Source organism: Salminus brasiliensis, chromosome 17 (genome assembly GCF_030463535.1).
Source record: "Salminus brasiliensis chromosome 17, fSalBra1.hap2, whole genome shotgun sequence".
NCBI lineage: Eukaryota > Metazoa > Chordata > Actinopteri > Characiformes > Bryconidae > Salminus > Salminus brasiliensis.
The window spans coordinates 7,702,793-7,720,598 of NC_132894.1; the positions used below are offsets into that span (position 1 = coordinate 7,702,793).

The following is a 17,806-nucleotide window of genomic DNA, read 5'->3' on the forward strand; positions in this document are numbered from 1 at the left end:
TCTGGAATGATGCCCTGCCAAGCCTGAGGGACTGCCATGAATGGATCCCTGACTCGGGTGGGTAAATGCGTGGGCATGTTTCTAAAGCAGTGCTAATTGGGATCCAGCTCAAACTGGTCCCTCAGTGTTACCCTCCAGCCACCCTAATCAGCCGTTAATGAGCAACAATTAACCATTCTAATCCCCCACCAACCATCACACACAGGCTCAACGAAAGGTCACCAGCAGGAGGCACCGTGTACTGATGTGCAGCCCGTAGAAAACAGATATATTGACCGCTTGTGACACTCGACTAAAAAGTCCTCAGTCAACCTCCACACTCTAAGTGCTGACTTACTGCTTGAATAAGACCCAGAAGACATCAAAAGAGCTCGATTTGGCCTGGGCGGAAGAAAGAGATACATTTTTTGCAGGATGAGGTGAAATAAATGCTGTTGACTATACTTCATCTTAGGCTGATTAAGATATTCAGACCCAGTCAAGGGAAAATCAGAATTTAAGTGGCCACACAATGCAGAAGCGCCTTTGATTTGGAGGCTCAGCGTGCACTCCTGTCTCGCTTCACTCCAGGCAGTTCCAGCTCATAAAATCTTCTCTCTGAAATGAAAGCCCTGCCCTACCCGTGCATTTTGCAGAAAAGGCAGCCGACGCTCTTCATAATTCATTGTCCTTTTCAGACGTGCTGATAACAGCAACGGAGGCAACCCCCTCCCTCCCCACCCACACCCCCACCCCCACAATCGTGCTGCTGTAGAATTCCATCAAAACGACAGGGGCTGTTTCATGCAGGCCCTTTTGCTGATATTTAATGAGCTGTGTCATTTGACCTGATAAAGCAGACATTCTTTATGTATGAATGCTTGAAACATAAAACTTTTAATGACCACAGACAGAATGATTCACAGACGAATCTCTTCTCCTTTAATCAGTTTCATCTATTGTGTTTATCCAAATTGCATAAAACAAGTATCACAAAATCGTAGAAGGCGCCTCGTTTTATATCAGCAGGTTGCAGTTTTACATATGAATAAATATGTAGCTCTGACACCCCCTTAGGTTGTTAAAGCATCACCAAGAAAAGAAACCATTACTGGATCTTCATTAAAATGTCACCCACAGTCATTTCAGACCCCAATTAAGTTTAGGATTTAAAACTTTAAACTTGTTCGACTCATTAACTCGTGTCTCGTGTTCGTCTCTATGATTCTCACAGGAAGCAATTCTCTCTGAAAGAACCGACCACTGAGACTAGACTTGGCTGTTCACCCTTAACAATATCAAGTGAATATGGGATTTCAGTGGCTCAGCGGTCTACTCCAAGTGGGTAGATGGCATTCTCTCCCCCGTCACTCTTAAGTGATGTTGGCTGGCACAGACGTCTTACTCAGTGCTTTCCTCTGAGTGGCAATGCAGCATTAGCAGCAGTTAGAAAAGAGGTGGTGGTGGGCTTTGCATGTATCAGAGAAGACAAGTCCTTAAGTGTCGAGAGCACTGCTAGTGCTAGGGGGAGCTATGAATGGGAGGGTTAACTGTCAGTACCAAAAAAAATATATTAAAAAATACATGTGAATAATATTGAATAGAAGTTTTAAAAGGTACCTGTAAAAGCAAAACTAAAGAAACTTGTAATTTCTTGTTCATGGGCTCCCCCTACAGTCAGGAAATGGAGTTCGCGCTTTGAGCCGCCACTAAAGGACACGTTTTTCTGGACAAGCTGAGAGATACATTTACATTTACATACATTTACACATGGATATTAGCAGACGCTCTTATCCAGAGCGACTTCCAAAAGTGCTTTACTGTTTACTTAAGAAAAACCTCAGCTAGTTTAAAAAGGCTAAAATTCAAAGATGCCTCCAAGTTAAGACTTTACTGAACACAAGTCAATAGGGTGACCACTCCACTTGTACTTGAAGCTCGAAGGGTACAGAACCATCACTGAAAGTAAACGAAGCGTGTGGACTGAAGCGGTAGAGTACTCAGAATGATTTTGAAGCTGATATTTTTAAGTAACAATGCTACATATTGTGGCTAAAGGGGTGGGACATACATATTATGCTACATACCTTATACAAACCTACAGGCTGTGTGGGGTGTATCCAGTATGGAGTGGTTAGTACCTACCAAAATTTGTCCTCCTCCATGGGTGGCCCCACCTTGAAACTTACAGGGCTTAAAGAATCTGTTGGTAACGTCTTGGTGCCAGATACCAAGGGACACCTTCAGAGGTCTTGGTATTGGTTTTCTTGATAAGAGCATAGGTGCAGGGCTGCTGTACTAGTCAAAAGTCTTAATACACCTAAACAAAGATTTGTTTTATGTAATTTCCATGTTTTCCAGTAATAATAAAGACTGTAAGCCCTTAAATAACACATATGGAATTACTACAAACATTTGTTTTTGTGCCTTCAGCCATATAAAGCTATTTAGAATTCAATATCCATTCCTCACCCCTTCAACAACACATATGAGTAGCTCAAACACATTAATAACAACAGCTATTCCACTAATTAACTCTGAGCAAGGCTGAGCAATTAGGAAGGCACAATGATTGTGTCTCAGCACAATTCAAGTCAGTCCGCCAAATGAAATACTTGTTGGAAAGACATTAAAAAATCATTTGGGGTTGGTTTCCCACACAAGGATTAAGCCTAGACCTGGACTACACAGCATGCTGAATAAAGATTTTCCATTGAAATGACACAGTAGTCTGGGACTAGGCTTAGCTCTGGTCTGGGAAGCTGACCTTTATAATTATGTATAATATACAGGATAATAAATGGATATTTAATTTGGAATGACTGTAGATTGTCATCAACATTTACTGTTTACATTTATTTAAGTGCATCCAAGCTTTTGAGGAACTGACAGGATGTTGACCCAGTATCGTACAACTGAGACATCCTCCCACTAGAATGTCTTAGAATTGTGGATGTTTCCCTTCAGGGCACAGCTCCTACATGTAGATCTGTCCTCCCTCTCTCATATGAAAGATTAAAGGTGTCCTTCACACAGTTGGAAAAGGACATTTTAAATAATATAGAGAGAAAGAGGTAGAACCTGGGGGGGAGGATCTCTAGGCACCTCACAATTCGATTCAGTTTCAGGAAGCCGAGATGCAATTACAAAATCATTTTTTACACGTCTTGATCCTTGGTTTACTGAAGCCTGCATTATCAATTTCCCTGTATTGGTCCTTCCCAGCGGCGGCTACATTAACTGTGATGTCCAAAGGTCTGAGCACACATTCATTCTTTTTAATTTAAACTTGGAAATATTAAAATGTGAAACCTGTTAAGACAAAGAAAAGTTATGACAAGGGAAATGAAGAATGATTCAAGATTCAGCACTGTTTCTAGGTAAATCAAATTAAATCGAATGTGTGACACTAACCATGTTAATGCCTTTGTACAAAAAAAGGTCAGCTTCAAAACTCATGTTCTCAGGAGGATCTGATCTTTTCATTGACTGCTTCTGCAAATGCTTGAAGAGTCCTTGCAGCTCGAGTACACGCCTTCATTAACCTTGTAGACTCTGTATGTAAGCCTACACTTCAGTTCTTCACTTATATTGCAGGTATAGGCCCTAAAATCAGTTTCATAGGCCCTAAAATCGAGCCCTGTGGAACTCCACAAGATATGCAAAACCAAATGGTTACCAAATAAACTTTGTACGTTAAAAACGTACAAATAAACATTAGTAAAAGGGGGGAGGGGCACACCACCAAATGCTAACAATCTTAATTTCATATTCAAATCTTAAAGATTCTGCTGTTGACACACTGAAATGTCTTTCAGTCTCCCAGATGTTTTTAGCGCATATTTATATAGCAGTTGATTCTGGACTGCTGTCCTTGAACAGTACTGCGAACAATTGGTGAAAAAACAAGCCTTCTCTTCGGAGCAGCAGAAAACAACGATGGCCTTGCCAGTGTCATTAGTGTGTTCACACCACGGATCCCTGGCTGTTATTGTATCTTGTGCTTACACTCCGGTGCTCAGCAAACTCAAGTGGCAGCCATCCGTTTCTTTCTGGTTTATTCTATTTGATGATTCAGAAACGACTATGCAGAGCACCAGGATTTTACTCATACTGCAACTCTCAGAGCTGTCCCACAGGGCACTGAATACTTTACTCCTGAATTATAAATTTTTATAAATACCCCAAATATGCTGCTGATAACATTTTAATGAAGTGAATGTGTTAATAAACGTTGAAACTTTGCCCCAAGTTCATGTTCCCTGACACTGTTAAATTGAACTGCATGAATATGTTCACCCCCTTTACTTGACCTAAAAATACTTTAAGGTGCTCTAGAATGTCAACTATTCTTTGTAATATTTGACTAATGAGAGTTTGGTATATGAAAGTGACAAAACTTGAAGCTCAAGCCCTGCTGTTCCTCCTTCAAAAGAAAATCTAACACAACCAAAGCAGAACTCTAAAATGGGCCAGTTCCTAAACCCCCAAAACATTCTGTTATTTAGTCTTGAGACCCCAACATTTACGTAAACCTGCCCACTAGCACAAAAAGCCCTGTTTGGTGAAATGGTAAAATGCAATGGCAATGAGAAAATATAGTGTTGTTGATTCTAGAGAGCAGCACATCACCTCCAAACTCTGTTATTTATGGGAATATGGGTCCAGGAACCAGGACTTGTGACTGCGGCTTTTCCTGTGGTAGTGTCCGCAGAAGAGAAGCTCAAACATAGCATGCAATGAAGCAAAAGCCAGAGTGAGCAAATAAGGATCAGTGCTTGTCTAAAACCTAGCACTAGCAGACACTAGCTTTTACTATCTCTTCTCTTCATCATCCGCTCCCTCGAAAACATTCTGTACTACCTCAGCTGAACCAAACCGAAAACCCAGGAAGCAAGTGGAGCCAAGGCTAAAAGCTAACCAGCTACCATCTTTTCTGCTAGCCAACAGCACATTAGAGGACACAGTAAGAGGACAACAACATTATCCTGTAAAACTCTGTAATAATTGCAGTGTTTCTGTTACGAAGTTAAAGCGATGCTATATAAATTTACAGGTATTGTGGTCTATGGGTCCTGTAAAATCACATCTGAGCATTTTTTACCCCAACCAAAGTCTCTGATACTTAATAAATGCATTCTTTGGCACTTTTAGTAAACTATCAGAGAGAATATCATTGTCTTAATAAAGGTACAGCATTGTTTAGATGATGTCCAGCAAGATCAGTGTCAATAATTTCCGTGGTTATTAGCCGTTTGATTGATTTCATTTTTTTTATTATTCATTTGGGGTCCCAAACACAACATTTGTCTTACATACACTTAACGAAGAAGTCAGACGGAAATATGCAATGCTTCAGATGTTCCAGGGATTTCAAGTTCGAACTGATGACTGATCGTTTGAGGTTGTGTGTCTGACAGATGCTTTTGTCCTTGTTTATCTCTCATTAAACAGCAAGGTATTGTGAAGTACTTAAGAGGATGCACCTCTCTTACAATCGGCTCGCACTTTCGCTCCAGACTTCAAAAGGTTGAACAACACAAATGGATAATTTAGTGTTCCCTTGAAGGATGTCCTTGGTGGAATCCTTAACCAGGGTTCTCTAAAATGCAGCTTTAAAACTGAGGTGAAGGGCCTGAACTGTGGTGGTCCCCTGTGGTGGCTGACCGCATGTGCATGCCAAACCAGGACCGGAGACACTGCAGCTGGGGAGGACCCGGTGGAACAAACACCAGAAAAAAGAGGGGTGAAGAAACTGGGGCATATTTCACAAGGGATTCATCATGTCTGTTCCTGTCCATCAGCCAAAATAGGAGGGGAAAAAGCAAAAAAATAAATAATAATAAATAAAAAAAAAGCTTCAAAAGGATGGGCTGTCCTGGTGTGGATCCAGGTTCCGGTGTCAACCAGGTAAGTCTTTTTTAGCCCATTCATACTTGGCCACTTCATGCATCTCAGGCTGATTGGATAGCTATCCATTATTGTAAAAGAGCCAAGTGTAATCATAACCATAAGGACGCACTGGAGGTGGATTGCAGGCAACCCAATCTCTTCACACCTCACAAGGTGGTTTGAGACACAGTGGAGACAAGTGTGACTCTTTCTGTTTCTTCAAGCCACGTAAGTACTAGACACAATTTTTTCATTTGTACATTTTTGTCTTAAACATTAAGTTGCTTCGAACGGTTCTTTGAGTCATTCCTGTGGTGGAGAGGCATGAGTGTGTAGAACCTTACATCAATTGAAGGTTCCTTCAAATTGAAAAGGTCCTTCACAGTCACACATCTCTACAAAACATCCAAACATGGTTCTGTGTGGACCCAAAAGTGGTCCATTGCTCCAAGAACCTTTTGAAGCACCTTTATTTTTAAAAGTCTAGGGACAAAACAATCCTCATACATCAATTCTGTTAGACATTTACATCACAAGTCTCATAAAAACTGGATCCGGGTTTCTCACTTTAGCTCTGCATAGGACAAGCTTGCTGTGGTGCATCTCAGGAGATTCCAGAAGACAATTCCTTGGATTTTCATGGAAAAGGAGACCTGGAAAAGCAGTGTGGCAAACTGGATATGTCCAACAGAAATGCGTCCAGGTGCGATAGCAATAGGGTCGATCTGAGTATGAGGTGACAAAGTGTATGAAATGACAATTGTAAAATAGATTCCTTCAGACATCCATCTGCACCAGAACCAGGACAGGGGGTGCCTCAGCCACCTTCGTCTTCCGGGGTAGCAGCTGGGCTAAGCTGCGGTACGATGGCGTGGCCCTGAGCAACAGCTCCTTCAGTCCGGCCCGGAACTCTCGGCGGATCAGGCAGTAGAGCACCGGGTTGAGGCAGCTGTTGGTATGCGCCAGGCAGACGGAGAGAGGGAAGGCGTAGGCCTGGGCATTGTAGAAAGCCTTGCTGAAGGGCACCAGGTCGAATTTAATGAGCACGGCCCAAAGGGTCAGTGCCTGGTTGGGCAGCCAGCAGAGGAAGAAGGAGAGCACCACAATCACCACCGACTTGGTGACTTTGGAGCGCCGCTTGTGACGCCCGTGCTCGCTTTCCGAGCTGACCGCACCCCTGACCCTGCGACTCAGCACGAAGCGCAGCAGCAGCAGGTAGCATAGGGTGATCACCACCAGTGGGATGACGAAGCCCAGCAGAACCTTCTGCAGCTGATAGAGACCCAAGAGCAGCTGCGGGTCCCAGCTGCCCGTTTCTGGGAAGCGGACTAGGCAAAGTTCCTCATCCGTGGCCACCTGAGCGATGGTTGAGTAGATGGCATGTGGCAATGTGGCCAGCAGGGATGCCACCCAGATGCCCAAGCTGATCCACTTGGCCCCGGCGGCTGCCGCTCTCTGGCTGCGCATCTTCAGCGAAGAGGCCACCGAGTAGTATCGAGCCACGCTCATGGCGGTCAGGAAGTAGACACTGGCGTACATGTTCATTGTGGTCACGGAACTGACGATCTTGCACATGACCTTCCCAAAGGGCCAGCGGAAGTCCAGTGCTGTGTCCACAGCCCAGAAGGGAAGCGTCAAGACAAACTGCAGGTCGGTGAGCGCCAGGCCCATAACAAAGCAGTTGATGGATGAGCGTTTTTGCCGGTGGCGTGAGTGCAGCAAGTAGAGGGCCAGCGAGTTGCCCACCAGCCCTAGCGCGCACACCACCGAGTAGATCAAAGCAATCATCACACGCACCGCCAGGCTGGACCCGTCCCCCTGCAGCGCTGCGCCTGACTCTTTAGTCAGAAGCTGCAGCCAGCAGCGCAAGGACAGGTTCCCCACCAAGCCATCAGTACAGTTCTCCAGCCCAGCGCTGCTCTCCAGCCTCTCCATCCGCTCCAACCTCTCTAGCCCCGGCACGTGTTCGCCTGGCTCCGGTGCTTGAGTCGTGCCGTTCATCTCCATGCCAAAGCGGTGAAGACGCGCGCGCCAAACGCAAAAGGAAGCTATCTGACATGCACGCGAAGCATCTCTCGCTCGTCTAGTGCGAAATGCTGTGCAGAGCGCATGCAGTCTCACTCCCGTCTCCGCGCGCTCCTCCGTGCGCTCTGCGCTCCACGGCTCGACTTCATTCTTTTATACTCGACGCAGAGCGTCACGCGCAGCACGCGCAGCGCGCGCAATCACACCGCATCTGTTTTTTTTTTTTTCTTTTTTACTCCACAAACCAGCACGAGCCTCGCGCACTCAGTCATCTTAACCGTGCTTAACGAGCCACTTACAATTCCTAGCGCGCAAAACTGTTTCTCCGTGGGTGCTGCAAACCCACCGAGCAGCTGATAACGAGCAGAGCGCTCTTTCTCTTCACATCAAAGCTGGAGTCGACTCCACCGGTGACTCACTTCATATCAGGAGCTGTGGAAAAAAGGGACTCGGCAGTGGCATCACCGGGGGAAGCCGAAACCGTCAAGTTAGCAGGAAGAGCTGGAGAACATAAAAATCACAAAACATAAAAAAAACCTTGAGCTGGTCATGCTGGTTACGCTGGTTGACCAGTGTAGCTCTTGACCATCACATGGCATGTTTTGAGTTATTTTATCTACTAGCATTATAAGTGACCAGGCTAGTCACCCTGTACGACCAATGGGGGTTGACGCCCAACACCAGGTATGACCACACTGACCAAACTAGTCAACCTGCCTGACAATCTACTAGTTTGGCCACGCCGATAGACCAGCTAGTCCAGCAGACTCAAACATCATTTGTAAGAGCTAAGCTGGTCTACCAGTATAACCAGTTAGCTTGCCAGCAAAGGGTATATTTTTGCCTGGATGACAAGATTTCCAACCACCTTGACTACCTTGACCACCTGAAACCTGCTACCAGCAACAGCTGGACGTTTCAGTACACTTACATTCTGTAAAAATATATAAGTGAAGGCTTTATATTATTATTATTGTCTGTATTAATATTTCTTTTTTTTCTTATTATTAAATCTATAAATAAATATATGTTATTATATATTATTATATATGAATATATAATAATAGGATAAAAAGCTGTGTACTCACTATTTAGCCCACTACTTTTGGGGTTCCACCATGTTGTAGTTGTGGTATATAAACTATATAGCCAAAATTTCAGTGCACTGTAACAATCCCACAATGCACCATAAAGCATTGTGTACAGATGATTTACACAAAACGGACATGTAATACCCATGATCCATGATGTTAAACAGCAGTGAGCTCACACACATAACGACATGTGCACGACAGACTCATCGGAGTCTCTCTCCCCTCCGTCATGGACATTTACACCACCCGCTGCATCCGCAAAGCAACCAGCATTGTGGATGACTCCACCCACCCTTCACACAGACTGTTCTCCCTCCTGCCATCAGGAAGAAGGTACCGCAGCATCCGGTCCAACACGACCAGACTCTGCAATAGCTTCTTCCCCCAAGCCATCAGACTCCTCAACACAACTCAACTTCTGAACTGATATCTTTCTGGTACATGTACACTCTCCCTCTCTCTCTCTTTCCAACCATTTATCCCAGATAACATGGGAAGCATTTTTTGCACAAGCATTTGCACTAATAACTTTACTACCTCACTGGACTCTATTTATCGCACATTGCACAACTTGCACACTACAGTCATTATTTATTATCCTCTGTCTGTACTGTGTTGTGTTGTCTGTCCGCACTTGTTTGTTTGTGTTGCACTTGTGTCTTGTATGCACTGTCTATGTTGCACCATGGTCCTGGAGGAACGTTGTTTCGTTTCACTGTGTACTCTGTATGTAGTTGAAATGACAATAAACCCACTTGACTTGACTTGACATGTCTGAAATCATTCACCACCTTGTGGAATTCTGTTCCCTATGATAGTGCTCTATACAGTGATGTAAGGGACAGTGAATAGGGCATAGTTTCGGACACAGCTCCAGTCATTCAGAGTGGCTTGGTGTGATACACTTACGGTCAGACTGGTGGCCTGATGTCTGAGGCACTGTTAAATGATAGTGTTGTGATAAGCTATTTTCCCTAAAGTGTATTTTAAAACCAGTGCAGGGTGGAGACGTACATTGCAATGCAAAAACTAAGACCAAGTAACCAGGATTTAGGGCAAACATTGCAGAGGATGGACACCTATAAATATTACCTTCTCGTTTACTTTACTTTTACTCTAATCCCCACCTCATTCAGTCTAACAGCACCCCTTAGCAAGAAGCTCAAAACCTCCGCCACAGTATTGGAAAGCAAAACGAAACAAATGACAACCTCTGCTGACAGAACCCTGGCTTTTTTTCATGTCAGGCTGTAAACGGGGCATTCTGCATCTTATATTTAAATGATTTATTTTGCTTACATAAAAGTGATGTGTATGGCTGATATCTGGGTGTCTGTGGAAAACACTCTCAACCTAAAACTGTCCATCTTGCTTTGTGGGTCCTGTGAAGTCAAGCAAGTTATTTATTTTGTAAAAATAAAAAATAAATAAATCAAACACAAGCTTATAAATCTCTTTCCGACAGCATGGAAAGCCTTTATTGGCCGGTAGTTACAGTTGATGGTTGTAATCATTGATGTTGACACATAAATAAATAATGAAATACAGTTTTCACCTAGAAGCCCTCCTAAAATGACTTGAGTGTCTGTCCCGGTTTACCAGTAATATCCTGTCCCACTTTTGCCATGTGTTATTGGTAAAGTAAGACAGAAGACAAATCGTTCACAATAAAAACAGGACGTTTATTATTTATTCATTTCAATAAGGCGTTAGTTGCCCTGTCACACAAAAAAACTTGTTTATTCATTTTTGTCATTTGATTTCTTTTTGAGACAATGTGAATCTGCCAGTTCTTTTTTACACTGTGTAAAAATCCATGATGCATTGACCAATAGAAATGCAGCAAATTACATTACTTGAAATTAAATTAAAGTTTTACATAGACTTCCATTGAACGTTAAGACATTTTGTCCTGTTTTGGAGATAAAAGGTTTTTGTGGGACAACAATATGATTTTTTTTTTAAATATTATAAAAATCTGCCTCCTACACCTAAACCTAAACTTTATCTACTACACCTAAACCTAAACCTAACCTCCTACACCTAAACCTAAACTTTATCTACTACACCTAAACCTAACCTCCTACACCTAAACCTAACCTCCTATACCTAAACCTAAACTTTATCTACTACACCTAAACCTAAACCTAACCTCCTACACCTAAACCTAACCTCCTATACCTCCTACACCTAAACCTACACCTAACCTCCTACACCTAAACCTAAACCTAAACCTAACCTCCTACACCTAAACCTAACCTCCTACACCTAAACCAAAACTTTATCTACTAAACCTAACCCCCTACACCTAAACCTAAACTTTATCTACTACAACTAAACCTAAACCTAACCTCTTACACCTAAACCTAAACTTTATCTACTACACCTAAACCTAAACCTAACCTACTACCTAGGTAATTCTTACCTTAACTTAACATAGACTTAATCTACTACACCTAAACCTAACCCTAAACTTTACCTTCTACACCTACACCTCAACTTAATTCTGACCATAACCAAACCTAAGGATATCCTACTAAAGCTAAAACTAATTCTAACCCTAACCTTACCTAGACTTAATCTACTACACCTCAACCTAAACCTAACCTTAACATAGACATAACCTATTACACCTAACCCTAATTCTAGCCTAAACTTAACCTAACCTACTCCTTAGTCCAAACCTAAACTTAACCTACTACACCTAAACTCCCTCTCTCCCATCACTCAGAAGTGGTAGTTAATGTTCTCTTCTAATTATAATAATTAGAGAAGTCACATGCTACACTGTGCAATAGAGGTTCTGTGTAGTACTGGTTTGTGCACCACGCAGAAGAACCATTGTGGCACTGTGTGATACCCCTCTGTGTAGGTGTGAAGAGAACCTTTCAAAGGTCTAACAAACCTTTACTTTACACTTATTGCTATTACAAACATGATTTTTAATAAATCCAAAAGTGGCTCCTCTATGGAGTCGTTTCCACAACCATTTGAAGCACCTTTATTTTTAAAAGTGTAAGGGGAGTCCTAGCTAGTGGGTGGGAATTGGAAATGACTCAGTTTGGGGGGGGGGGGTAAATATATAAATAAATAAATAAATAAATAAACAAGTATAAAGGCTATAGTTTATTAAAACACAACATTATCCTCATGATTAAATCCGACCACATGCAGTGTTCTTCTGGGTCCAGCTGGACTGGTGTTATTTAAGCACTGTAGGTGTTTATTCAGCGCCAGGGATTGTGCTGCATAATTTAGGCTGCCCACAGCGATGGTTTCTGGGTTTATGACCGACATAAACTAAACTTTGAATTTTGGGCCATGAGGCTTTGTTCACAAGCATCAAACAGAATCTGAATGAACTCTCCCAGAGCTGAGATAACACCTGTAAAAGTCCAGCTGGAGGAGTTTAGCCAATCAGCACTGCAAGAGTTTGTCTATTTAGCATTAGCATAAGAGTTTTACAAACAATGCAGGCCCACTTTTGGGGTTTGTGAGTAAGTGTATCTCATACACTATATGGACAAAACTGTTGGGACGCCTGCTCAATCCTTGTTTCTTCAAGGGTATTAAAAAAGAGTTTATCCTGCTCTTGTTGGAGGGACTGTCTCTACTGTCCAGAATAGAAGGCTTTCTACTAGATATTGGAGGAGCATTGCTGTGAGGACTTGACAACAGCCTTAGTGAGGTCAGGATGTTGGATGATCACCACCTAATGTCATCCTACTCTCTAACTTATCCCAAAAGTATTGGATGGAGCACCAACCATCATTCCAGATGATGATTTTACTGCGTAACGCCTGGGGGGGGGCTTTATATTCTTCAAGCCCATGCTTGGCATTAGGCATAGTGCCAATAGTTTCAGGTTTATCTGTTCCAGAGAGTCCTATTTTATTGTTTGTACTTCTCTGCAGGGATTACACAAGCTGTGTGTTTGTGTGTGGGGGGGGGGAGCATTTGCATATCTGTGTCAGCAATGTGTGCAACCTAAAATAGCTAAATGCATTCATTAGAGGGGGTGTCCACAAACATGTGGCATCTCCAAGAAGGAACATGACAAAAGTGCTTATATGACAAGTAATCAATTTTCTTTTTTGCTTGGGTCACCGCTAGTCGTTGGTGTGGGGCAATGAATTGACCAAAGCACCAACATGGGAATTCTGGAATGAAGTTTTTCAGGTTTTTAGCTAATTAGACTTTGAAAAAATCTAATATGTGCATAATAAGTAGGTCAGAGACTGAATGTTCCATCCACAAAAAAAGGTTCTCTGGGCTCTCTGAGGGGCCGTCTACCCTTTCAAAGGCGCACTTGATTCTGTACATAAACATGGCATATGTAGACTGACTGTACAGGGTGATGTAGGAACCCTAATGCAAGCATGCTGGGGTTCTCCAAAGTAATAAAGGATAAAAAGGTAAAGGTGCACGTATTCGTCACTGTACAGTGTGGACTGTACAGCGAAATGTGTCCTCCGCATTTGACCCATCTGGTAGTGAACACACTCACACACTCACACGTGTTAGGGGCAGTGAGTACACACACACACACCCAGAGCGGTGGGCAGCCAACTCCAGCGCCCGGGGAGCAGATAGGGTAAAGGGCCTTGCTCAAGGGCCCAACAGTGGCAGCTTGCCGAGCCCGGGAATCGAACCCACAACCCTGTTATCGATATCCCGGCGCTCTAACCGCTGAGCCACCACTGCCCCTAATAGAACAAAAGAGAGACATGAAAACGTGAGCACAACTCGTTGGCTTGCTGTTTATGAATGGTTTAAACTCATTTAGGTGTTTGTTTACATTAAGCAGTTAGAGGTTCAGCAGCCCTGGCTCCTACCTCGAAGATCTGTGGCCTGCTTTCCAGAAAATGTACTTTTGTTCTTAAACTCATATATGATCATATTTTAAAGGCTGATACACTTTACCTCAATTATTCATAACATTAAAACTGAATGCCAGATGTTGTGTAGGTCCCACTCATGCCAGCAAAACATATCTATCCTCTTGAGGCATGGACTCTAGGAAGAGCTAATCAGTGTCATTCACTTTCCAGGTTTTAATGTTATAGCTAACCGGTGTAAAGAACACTATTTTTCCAACTGGGTATTTTCACCAACACAGCCCCAGTTTTTTTGGGAAGAAGGCCCACAAAGCAGGCCTACTTATACCAGGGCCTAAAGTCATACTTACCAACCAGAGCTCAGAAATAGAGAGAATTTCCAAACCCAAAGGAGGTCCTCCAGAAAAAAGAGTAACTTTCAGATGTTCTGGTGATGTCTGCTAGACTTTATCACAACATAACAGTATAAGCCAGTTTATTTTATTTTATTTTATTTTATTAAAAGATTTTATTTCAAATACAACTGCCAGATTCACATTAGGTCAAAACGTAAAAAATGCTAAAATAAGGATACATCATTTTGTGTAGTATCGATTATGCGCTCGTCACCTACAGAAACCTGTAAAAAAATTAATTTATAAACTCCTAAATACTTTATGTTTTACCCTGATAACTGAAGTACTCTTGTAATTAAGATCAGTTTCATAGACCCTAAAATAGAACAATGTGGGACCCTGTAAAATATGCTGAACCAAACTGTTACCAAATAATTCACAATAGTTTCTGCTTTAGAATTAATAACAGAATAATAAACTTGAGGCTCAAAAGGTTAATTTCTACTAAATTATATTTCAGTAAAAATAACTATAATTAATATCAAGTGAATAAAAACAAAACTGCATACTGTATCTGTTTGCATGATATTGAGCCTTAAGGCTGAAGCTTTTGTATGCCTGCAAAAGTAGCCACGTTAGCTATAGAGGCCTCAGTGGTGTCAAACCCCCGTTCTCTGAGAGGGACAGAATCCTGACCAATTTGATGCCCCTGAGGTTTATTTTGGGCTGGGCTGTGTCCAGGACTGCAGTTTGATGTTGATAATTGACACCCACTGGTCTACTCTAACAGCGAGTGGAGTTTGCTTGCTAGCCTCTTGCACCATGTCGTGACGCCAGAAAGAAAAATAAAAAATCATTAGAAAATTCATCCTGAAACGGGACGATTTTGACCCCAGGAAAATCGAGAGACTTAGCAAGTGTGCACTGAATTTTTGTGCTGCGCCACTGAACTTAAATATCTGGGTCAACCTGGTGCATGAAAACTCCACCGGTTTGCAGAGGAGCGGAAGGAAAAAACGAGGGCACTCTTTACTGGCTGCCTCCTTCACCTCCTTGTGAGGCGAGGGGGAAGCGTGTGTGGATTGAAGCTTGCGCAGCTCCCGGGGGAAATGGCAAACGGATGAAAGATGCCTCTCTGCCTCTCTTCATGATTAAAGAGAAAGAGTCCCTGAGTGAAGTAGAAGTCAACAAGTTACAACAGCTTTGAATTTTCAATGAGGGGGGAAAAAAAGGGCCATCACTGCCAAACTGACCTTCCAGCGCCAGTAGTACAGACTGTTCAGTTCTGTAGTGTAAATTTAGCTTTCAGTGAGGTAAGCTAACGCTAATGGTCTGAAGCCATTTTTATCACCCTGGTGTATCGTCCCATGTAGTGTGTTCAGGTGTTATGGGTCATATGGGACCTCATGCCAAGCTATTCTTTATGGACAAAAGTACTGGGACACCTGCGCATTTAATTCTTCTTCTAAAAGCAAGAGTCTTTAAAACTAACTAACTAAATAAATAAATAAAACCTATAAAGATTTGATTTGATTGCATTTCGTTTTCCACTGCTCCACAACTCAATGCTGGGGACTTTACATGCCCTCCATTAGGCAGCATAGTGCCAATAGGGTCCAGTTTATCTGCTCCAGAGAGCCCTATTCAATTGGCAGTACTTCTCTACAGAGACTAGACCAGCCATGTATGTGCATTTGCACACCTGTGTCAGCAAAAGGTTCAACTTAAAGTATCTGAATGCATTAATTAGAAGGGTTTTTTAATACTCTTGATTTTGGAAGAAACATGAATGAGCAGGTGTCCCAATATTTTTGTCACACTGGATATTAATGGGTATAATAGCATTTTCTTTTGCTCATTTATAAACAAGGAACTATTAAGCAGGAGCTGAAATCGCCATTACGTTTCTAAACCTTTCTGAAAATGCACCCTATTTCCAATCCTATGGTCACTTGGTCAAGCTTCATGCAGTGTGACGGGTTCATTTTATGGACATAAGGATCCACTCTTTTTCAGACACTTTTTAACATATTAAGCAGATTTGGAGACCTGTGTCACATTGGAGCGTCATTGCAGTGTTCGTTTAAAAATGACAACGTCCACCCTTGGACAGGTTTGAAGCAATTTACTGAACATGTCATAAAGTGAACTGCATAAAGTGCTTGAGCTACAGGCAGGATTATTCATTTTTACAGTTATTTGGTCTCAAGATCAGTAAAACTCTAATCTTTGGACTATATACACAGGTAATTGTTTTAGGTTTGATTTGAAGTTATTTGTACACAGCATGGTCATAAATGCACATCATAGCTTTGTTACCATGTAAGATACAGTTGAGTTTATAAGTATTTGGACAGTGACTCAGCTGTTGTGATTTTGCCTCTGTACACCAGTACAGAGTGTACACAGTGCATTTGAGATGAAGCGATCAAGACATGGCTGACATGTAGAATTATAGCTGTAAATGAAGTCTGGAACCCATGGACATCACCAAACCCAGAGTTTCCTCTCTTAAAATGCTTTGCCAGGCTTTTACTGCAGCTGCCTTTAGTTGCTGCTTGTTTGTGGGTTGTTTTATCTTCAATAAGTGAAAAGCTGCTTAATCTGGTTGAGGTATGGTGACTGATTTGACTGGAATAAGAATATTTCTTTGCTTTATGTTTAAGTTCATTCTGCTACTTTTATCAGCATTCACATAATCAATAAACAACAGTGATGCAGTTCCACTGGCAGCCGTACATGCCTTTGCAATAACAGTGCCTCCATCATGTTTGACAGATGATGTGGTCTGCTTCGAATTCAATTGAATCTTGGTTTCATCTGTTTAAAGAATTTTGTTCCAGAACTTGGGTGGGCTTTTTGTATTCTATTAGTCTAATCTGATCTGTCTGTTCCTGAGTGTTACCAGTGATTTGCATCTTCAAGTAATTTAAACCACTAATGTGTCTCTTGTTTCTTTTTGACTCTGTGAAGGTTGAAAAATCCCCCCAATCATCCACTTCAGTTGTCTTCCGTGCTCTTCCAGTCCTTTGGTGTTGCTGAGCTCAGCAGTGCACTTCTTCTTTTGAAGAAGGTATTAAATTGTTAATGCTAAGTTGGCCACTCTTAAAAAGTTCCTGTTCTCTCTCTCTCTCTGATAGCTTTTTTCCCAGCCTAATGATGGCTTCCTTCATTCCTCGCATCGACTGACACCTCTTTTGACCACCTATTGAGTTCTCATAAACAGCTGCCAACTGCAAATTCAGCACTTGGAGTCAACTTCAGACCTTTTATCTCCTAATTTGTCATAAAATAATGAGTGGACAGGCTACACCTGGCCATGAAACTGCTTATCAGCCCAATTACTTTTGAGCCTGTGAAAATGAAGGACCTTATCATAAACTTTTTTTTTTTTTTTTGTTAAACCCAAAGTTAAAGCTGAAAGTTTGCACTTCAGTCGTATCTTGATGGCTTCATTTCAGGGGCAAAATGGCGAAAATTGTGTCACTGTCCAAATATTTATGAACCTGTTGTTCTCCAGAGATTCTGGCCTTGTCTTTGAGCTGAATGAGAAATTAACTGTAAGTTACACAAGCGTCTCCAGCGCATGAACCATAGCAAACAAGCAGATTTTTTTACTCCTCAGTTTCACCAAGCTTGCATT

General features: G+C 42.2%; 1 protein-coding gene across 1 annotated transcript; it reads right to left on the reverse strand.

The window, feature by feature from the left end:
- Positions 1-5,272: 5,272 nt before the first annotated feature.
- rxfp3.2b (relaxin family peptide receptor 3.2b) lies at positions 5,273-8,007 on the reverse strand. The gene has a single exon (XM_072660443.1). The coding sequence runs from the start codon at positions 7,876-7,878 to the stop codon at positions 6,649-6,651; it is 1,230 nt and encodes a 409-aa protein (XP_072516544.1). The 5' UTR covers positions 7,879-8,007; the 3' UTR covers positions 5,273-6,648.
- Between the last annotated feature and the right edge of the window lie 9,799 nt (positions 8,008-17,806).